The following is a 9058-nucleotide window of genomic DNA, read 5'->3' on the forward strand; positions in this document are numbered from 1 at the left end:
TGCTGTACAGCTCCATGACTCTAAGACAGAAATGATGGGTTTTGGGATTTAGTGCAAGACATGACATAACAGAGGTGCTGAAATTTATGAACAGACTATGACGTAAAATTAGCAAAGCCCATTGTCATCTTTGTATTCAAATAGTAAAATATGGAATAAAAGTAGTAAAAATAAGCCATCTTAGGGACAGAAATGAACAGGATTAAAGCTCAGCTTTGCAATGAAGTTTTGCATGCCCTGATGCATTTAGCAAATGACGAGGAAGTGAAATGGTTTCAGCAGCAACGGTGTGAAACTTAAGGTAGTGGCTAAGAGTTATGTTGTTCCAATGTTCAGGTGGAAGGGGATGCTACTTATCCAATGTACCAGACAAGCTTGAAAGTTCTCAATTTTAAGCACGATGGGAGTAGTAGTAGAATTGCTATTATCATACATAAGAAAGCTGCTGATGTCACTGAGGGACAGCCCTTAAGTAAGAGTTGGCATCAAATGGATTAATGGCAGACTCCAGAACTAATGCAATGCTCAGAGAAGTTATTTCTGGAGATGCAGTAACTGCATCAATTTTCAAAACTGAACCCACTTGCAACCACTAATAAATTAAACAAACTAGGCTTGAAAGAAAACCAGGCAGCAGGTATCCAGGGTTTAAATGAGTCTTCCCCACACCATGCAAAATTCTTCTTCCAGCTGACGTCAATGCCTGCTTTTCGTCACCACCTATTAGGGCTTTTTTGACCCACTGAAGAGATTTTCAGGGGAGATGACAGCTGAGTGGTATTATTGCTAGACTATTAATCCAGACACCCAGGTAATGTTCCGGAGACCCAAATTCGAATCTGCCATGGCAGATGGTGAAATTTGAGGCCAATAAAAATCTGCAATTACCATTGCTGATTGCTGGAAAAAGCAACCTGGTTTACTAATGCCCTTTAGGGAAGGAAATCTGCTGTTCGCACGCAGTCTGGCCTACATATGCATCCAGAACCACAGCAATGTGGTGGACTCTTAACTGCCCTCTGGGCAATTACGAATGGGCAATAAATGCTGACCCGGCCAGCAACACAGACATCTTGTGAATGAATAAATAAAAAAAGGTTTTGCTTTCTCTCTCCACAGAGTTTCCCAAGATCCCCCTCTGCTGAATGCAACTACTGTATCCTCACCCAACTTGATACATTACCACTCCTTGACATTATGCAATTATTCCATTTGAACCTAACTTCCCACTTATAATGATATAGATGACCAATAATGTGTACCACATGCATATTATCATCACTGAAATATACCAACTACATTTTTTTTCCATGCATCAGTCTTCCCAATCCTATACGTGTGCCCTCATATCCCTTCATTCCCTTTTCTGACTAGCTTATTCTTGAAATATTGATAATGCTTCTGCTTGAATTGCTTTCTAGATTTCTTATAAATAAATTCCTCTTCTAAATTCCTCAATCATTGGTGACAGACTGTTTCTATCGATCTTTACTTTTCCCTCACAATTTTAAAACTGCTACCATTTTTTTTTTAAACCTGCTCTGCTCCAAACAGTGCAAATTGGTCAGGTTTTCTTTGCATTTTTATTTTGTCATATCAGGCAGCATCCTAATGAATGTGCATCACTCCAGTTCTATTGTCTTAATGCCTTTCACATGTGAAGTGCAGAGCTGATCGTTAGTTCAAAGGTGGTTTCCCCAAGGTCTTTACATAAATTCACAATTGAGTCTTGACATATATTTCGTGCCTTTTACTACAAAGTCCTGTATTCCATTATTTTTGTTTCTGGCCTTGTGCAGTTGAGGTGCTGCTTTTGATATGAATTTGGAAACCCCTTATCTGGCTTTGCTCCAAAGTGTAATTGTTTCTTTTTATAAACCAAAACGGACCACCTTGCATTTACGAACAGCCAATTCTGTTTGGTATATTCTTCCGGCATTCTACCAATATGCCCTTGTAGCTTTCTTTCGTGCCTGGATAGCAATTCCAGTTTTAGCTTTGCCTCCAGAATTAGACAACAGTCCCTTTAGCGTTACCTACAAATCATCAACGTACACAATTCCGAACAGAAATTTGTGAAACACCGTGTAAATACTTTTAACCAGGATCTTGCGCACACCTGCCCAACCAAACCATCACCACCCGATCTTTTTTCCCCTCTCCCAACTAGCTTTTACAAGTGAAAGTTGCTAACATTCCTTAATTCCATACTTTTCAATGTTTTCTAACAGTATTCACATGGCACCTTCTGAAAGACTTTCAGTAAATCCACATTAATTTATCCTCTCCCCTGGTTTCTACCATCCATCTCAAGGAAATTTATAGGGTCTGCTAAGCACCACCTCCCTTTTGGAAATCAGCACAAGGGGCTTCAAATTATTACACTGTGCAAAGCTATGGAGACGTCCACAGTAACACCTTCGATTTTGAGGAAATGAGTTGAATTGAAGGAGAACTTCGCCAGAATGAGAACAAACTCAGCCAGGCAGAGGAGAACTCATTGGGTTTCCAGACAAGGAAGAAGTAGGGAGTTCTGAGATCATCCTGGAGAAGTTTGGAAATGCAATTGAGCATCAATTGTTAAGAGGAGATGATTAATGCCAGGAAATTGGAAGTTACTGATGTGAAGTTGGGCATAGGAGCCATGATGCAGGCAGGTAGAGATGGTTCAAAGTGTTAAATATGTACCTGAAAGGGCTAATATTTGATTGTGTGCAGTGAAGCACTACCCACTGTGACATCATGGGAAACTGGTCAGAGTAAAGGAGGAGTTTACAGTGGACACACCTGTGGTTACTGTGCACCTAACAGTCTCTGTAGCCATGTAGGTCATATTCATACAAATAAACTAGCTGAAGTAATGCAACAGACTTCATATTCACTATTCCCAATGATATAGACCACACATTCTCCAGTATTGGTGCCAATGGTCCAGGGACAGGGCTCAACCTTTCCAGTCTTTGAGCCATGTATTCAGTTCTCTAATTTTAAGTACTGCAGAAAACAGCGTACACATACATGGAACTTTGGCAGAATGTGATGAATGGAGTTCCACAGGGGTCTGTGCTGGTCTTCAACTTCTTACAATTTACATTAACGACTTAGACGACGAGTGAAAATGTGGTAGCTAAATTCTCCAATAACATTAACATGTAGTGGAGAGTATGTTTCAAAGATGATGTAAGGAGGTTGCACATTGTTATTTCTAGTAGAGAAAAACACTAGCAGATGAAGCGTCATGTGGGAAAATGTGAAGCTTTTCATATTGGCATGAAGAATGAAGAAAGCAGAGTTTCACAAACAGAATAACTGCAGAACACTTTACTAGGTTGATACCCAGATGAGTGAGCTGTTTTAAGAAGATACGTTGGACAGGATGGGCTTGCTCCCACTGGAGTTTAGAAGGGGGAACATGTTTCACATGTTCATTTAAAATGGTTAATATATGGATAATGTTTCCCCAGAATAAGCAATCTGAGCCTATTCAACTTCTCATGTTTCAGATGCTTTAAGCAATTCATCATAGCAAGTTTAGGTCCTGAATATCAAAGACAGCAACCAGTAGTATACATGCACAAAGACACCACAGTCTCATACAGACCTTTCACTGCCTGGAATTAACCACTCTATCCTACAAGTTATACATTCAAAATCAAAATGTGCCAACTGTTTCTATGAACCATATAGCAATAATTCCAGATTTTGTTCAAGTGGTTCTTGTAGTCTACATCTGTTGAGTTTAAACATCATTTCTATACCCAAGATGAAGCTACCTCTATTTAATGTAATTTTCCATTCAGTATCCCATTTCCTCACTCAACCTAATTGCCATTGTGTTTAGTTTATCTGATTGTTAATATTCAGAACATTATCTTTCACAACTTGGTAACATCTGTAAAAATGATAGTGTTCTTTGTCACCAGCTCTGAGTCATGTATATATATTATAAATATATAGCAAACTATAACTGAACATAAAGTAATTACTGTTTATTTACAATTGTACAACTGATTAAAAATTATACTTGCGAAACTTACTGTGTCTTCAATTTGTGCAATTACGATTAACAGACTGTAACATGACTAGTCCCATAAGCCCCTCTAAACAGTATGGAATCCTGATCAAATAAATTTCCTCATCCATTTCTGTACCAGAAAAAAAACTGCTCATTGAATTCATTGTCATGTTGATGCAGGATAATTCATAACTCAACTGATATTCCTTGATTTTAAACATATAGAAACATAGAATATAAGAGTAGGCCATTTGATCCCTCAAGCTTGCTCCATCATTGATTATGATCACGACTGATCATCAAGCTCAATATCCTAATCCTACCCTCCCCTCATATCCCCTGATGTCTTCAGCCACAAGAGCTATATCTTCCTCAAACAGAGTGTTTTGGCCTTAATCACTTTCTGCAATAGTGAATTCCAAAGGCTCACTACTCTGTGGGTGAAGAAATTTTTCACTTCAGTCCTTATCCTTAAATTATGACCCTTGCATCTGGACTCCCTTATCATAAGGAACATCCTTCCTGCATCTAACCTGTTAGAAACCTATAAAATTCCTAACAGGACAAAGAGAACCCCCTTACTCTTCTACACTCCAGTGAATACGATCCTAACTGGCTCAATCTCTACTCATACATCAGTCCTGTCATCCCAGGAATCAATTTAGTAAATCTTTGCTGCTCTCCCTCTACAGCAAGAATAGCCTCCATCACATAAGAAGGCTAAAACTGCACACAATATTCCAGGTGTGGCTTCATCAATGTTCTGTATAGTTACAGAGGGACATTCTTATCTACGGAGACTGTGCCAAATCTTTTACAGGGACAATTCCCTTAAGTTTTTTTTTCATAACCCTACAATTTATTCTCAAATATTTATCCAACTCCTTTGAGAAGGTAACTTTTGAATCTGTAGCCATCATGTTGTCAAGTACTGCATCCCAAATCTTAACTGTTCACTATATAAAGATGATCTTCTCATATCAGCTCAGTTTCTTTTGCCTATCATTTTAAACCTGGAAACATATCTCTTCACCTATCCTATTCAACTCATTCATAATCTTAAATATCTATTAAATCTTGTCTTGGCTTTCTCTGCTCCAAGGAGACCAAAGTGAATGTTCTCCAGTCTCATACATCTAAAGCCGATCCCTCATTCCTGTACCATTCTAGTAAATATCTTCTACCCCGGCTCTCCAAAGCATACATGTCCTTCTAAACGTAATGGATATTTATTTTTGTGCTCCCCTATAGTGAACAGTGAAGAAGGATATCTACGATTACAATGAAATCTTAATCAATTGGGTCAATAGGCTGAGGAGTGGCAGATGGAGTTTAATTTGGATAACTGAGGTATGGAAATTTGTTGCAACAAACAAGGGCAAGACTTATACAAGCAATGGTAGAACCCTGGGTAATGTTGCAGAACAGAAAAACCTAGGGGTTCAGGTACATTATTCTTTGACATTTACATCACATGTAGACAGGGTGCTTAAGACGACATTTAGCACACTAGCCTTCATTGCTCAGACTTTTGAGTATTGGGTTGGAATACCTTGTTAAAGTTGTACAGGACACTGGTTAGGCCACTTCTGGAGTACTATGTACAGTTCTGGTTGCCCTGCTGTAGGAAGGATATTAATAAATTGGAGACGGTTCTGACAAGATTTACCAGGATGTAGCCAGGAATGGAAGATTTGAGTTATAAAGAAAGGCTGGGACTTTTTCCACTGGAGAATAGGAGGTTGAGGGGTGGCCTTATAGAGGTTTAATCATGAGGAGTATAGATAGGGTGAATAACAAGGTCTTTTCTCTAGGGTGGATAACTTCAAAACTAGGGGGCATATTTTTAAGTGAGAGGAGACAACTTTAAAGAAAGGACATGAGGAGCAACACTTTTTTTTAAAACAGAGAACAGTTTATATGTGGAACGAACTGCCAGAGGAAGCAGTGGATGTAGATACAGTTACAACAGGTAAGACATTTAGATAAGTCCTTGAATAGGAAAGGTTTGGAGGGATATGGGCCAAACGCAGGTGAGTGGGAGTGGATTGATTTGGGAACATGGGTGGTGTGGGCTAGTTGAACTGAACTGTCTGTTTCCATGCTGTCACTATGACTCGCTGATCTTAACAGGCAAAAGAACAACTGTCAAAGTTAGTATTTTAAACTAGGTTGCACATAAATGTACCATGCTCAGTGCTGAGCATTGGATCCTTGCAAGTTTGAACTCCCTGATCTCAGCTGTTGGCTGGCCTTGGCTGGTGGGGAGAGGTAAATAAATTATACTGGGAGCTGTTCAGTGATAAACCAGACTCCAGGCATCACTATCCACTCACTCCCAATTTGCAATGTGAGGGAAGCTATTTGTGTGAAACATCAGACATCTAGAGAACCTAATTGTTTAGTACAAACCTGAGGGGGTCAGCAGGGGTGGAGGAGAGAGAAGCACAAGATGAGAAATTGTACTCACCTCCATGATGGTGAGAAAGACTTCCTCCATTTTCAAGTATCTCTTCTCTGGCTGAAGCCTAATTTAATAAAAAAAATCAAAACTGTTACTTAAATACATTCATCAACACACAGCTCAAGTTCAAACATCACTTTTGATTGTGTAGAATCAAACTATTATAATGCTACCCAGAAAGATTTCCGTGTACACTTTACTATTAGCAAAAGCCACAAATTATACTTCCACTCTTTTCTATGGGCGTTTTCAGTAGTTTCAAAACATATTTTGATGCGCATCAAAAGTCATGGCAGTGGCAATACAAAATTCAGGTCATCGTGTAACTGCTCAATTTCAACACATAGCAAGTTACATAAGAAACATTTAAATTTTACAATAAATTAAAATTTAAATAATATTATTTGCTTTAAGATCATTAAAAAAAAATTTGGTCCTTTACAACGTTTAAGAAAGAGCCTAAGTATTAGCCAAAGACAAGCATGAAAAGGATGGAAAGAGAACACAATGCTTTACACGTTGCCATAACACATCTGAAACTGATGTCAAGTATAATTCAATCTTTTCCTCAAGTGGAAGAACAGCTATAGTCTACCAAAATACTCCAATCATTTCAATGTGTTGAATTTTTACAAAATTGAGGCAAACGTTCTTCGAAATAACAAAGGGAGAGTTTGAAAGTTTCTAAAAATTGCTAAGTTCCTTTAATGACAGCTAAATCTTCGGACAAACTTTTGATAATAACACAAACTTAATTTTGCTTAATTTTCTTTAAAATTTCAATTTCCTCCCATCTTTTACTATGGCCTGCACCAGACAGATTTGTCAAAGTGCTGGCCTGCAGTGGTGACCATCTGATGGTGCTCACAGAGCATTTCGGATTTCAAACATGGTATCAGTGTCATTATGTTATATGGACCAGAAAATATACCAAATATAGACCTTAATACAGCAGACATTTTAAAATGCATTACCTTTTGGGAGGGTGCAAACAATTAGCGTTTCAATATTGTTCAAAAGCTTTTCGTCTTATAAACAAAACAAAAGGAATAACAAGCGAAAGACAAAAAGAATGCCAAATTTCAAACAATAACAACAATTTATGCCACAGGAGAAAGGGGTGCTTGATTCATTAGCGAGTCAGTTCTGTTTGGCCAAGTCATTAGCATGGAAAATGCAACAAGGAACATCAGGCTCCCAAAGGTCCCAACATAATTTTAAAAAGTGACAAGGCTTGAACATACTCATGTTGCTTACAGTGAATGGGTCTGTGCAGACGAATGTAGGTCATTTCTAGCAAGAGTAAACATTAGCTCTTAATTTGATGGTTAGCATAGCTCAGGGTTCCCAAAACAGGATTTTGGGGCTGAGAGTTCACAGGCCATAATGAGATATGGTGACAGAGATTGTGTTGGGAAAGTCTTGGGATTAGCCCTGAGTTCCCATCTTATGGGTGGCCCAATTTTGTTTTTCCTCTAACTTGTCATGAGGGGTGGAAACCAGCTTCACACAAGCAACCTCAGTGTCTGCTAACAGCATGCCGATTCTTTTGCTTCACCATTCACTGGGAGAGCACGAGAGTATACCTTCATAGATGCCACGCATAACAGGCTCAGATCATCATAGCATTATAGGCCCACCTTTATTTTCTGAATTTGTATTCAACAGACTGAGGGCAGCAACATGCACCAAGTTCAATTTTACTGACACCATGTTTACCCAATGGACAGTATAGAGATGAGATCTCCTCTAGTTCCAGCACCAGCGAACATTTTCAATGATTTCCAGAAGAAACATGTTACTGAGACACGCCCTAACCTTCTACACCCAGTAAATTTCCCGTGCTTAGATGAGAAGTTCAGGATCTTTGAATCTACAGCTACATGCAAAGATGTCCTTACTCAACTTAGCATATTCCATCCTTGACTCAATTCACTTTGAAGATGGAGCAATCTAACGTACTCCTTTTCCTTGACATAACTGTTGATAAATCTGCAAATTAATTTTCCACTATTAACCACCATAATTACCTGTTAATATGCATGTTGGGATTCATATAGCTCCATACACTATAGGATTGACCTTATCATGTAAACAAAACCCTTGCCATTTACACACAGACAGTGAAGTAGAAGTAGAGAGCAGCAAAGCTATATTGTAATAGCTAAAGTATCAAATGATAGTACACTCACTGTGCATCATGCAAACTTGCAAGTGGGCCACCAGCCACAACACTGACATGTAAAGTGCTTGGTCTACCTCAATTTACTTCAGAAAAGCCAAGTAACTCAAAAACCTTGAACAGTTTAAGCAAGCTATTAAATGGTGCTACTGTGCAATGGCTACGCAAATAATATTTTCCACTAACAGGACACTGTGATCAGTCCAAAAAGAAATTCTGCCTACCACTATCAAGGGATGGCCTGTATGAATGGTTTTGCCAGTGCACTGACAGCTATGTAGGCCATACATCCAAATGACTAGCTGCACAAGTCAGCATGTTCCCTTTGGCTGTTTGCAATAAGATGTACTCAACTAATCCTTGTTTGCAAAAAAAATAAAAAAAGGTCCATGCAGTT

The 9058-nt window shown here is 38.7% G+C and overlaps 1 protein-coding gene across 1 annotated transcript in view; it reads right to left on the reverse strand.

Moving 5' to 3' along the window:
- The window catches only part of agps (alkylglycerone phosphate synthase), a 198260-nt gene that overhangs the window by 6984 nt on the left and 182218 nt on the right, over positions 1-9058 (reverse strand). The window contains exon 18 of the mRNA XM_048598842.1: positions 6486-6543. Coding sequence (XP_048454799.1) covers positions 6486-6543 — 58 coding nt within the window. The remainder of the gene's footprint in view (positions 1-6485; positions 6544-9058) is intronic.

This window comes from Rhincodon typus, chromosome 7 (assembly GCF_021869965.1).
Source record: "Rhincodon typus isolate 14 chromosome 7, sRhiTyp1.1, whole genome shotgun sequence".
NCBI lineage: Eukaryota > Metazoa > Chordata > Chondrichthyes > Orectolobiformes > Rhincodontidae > Rhincodon > Rhincodon typus.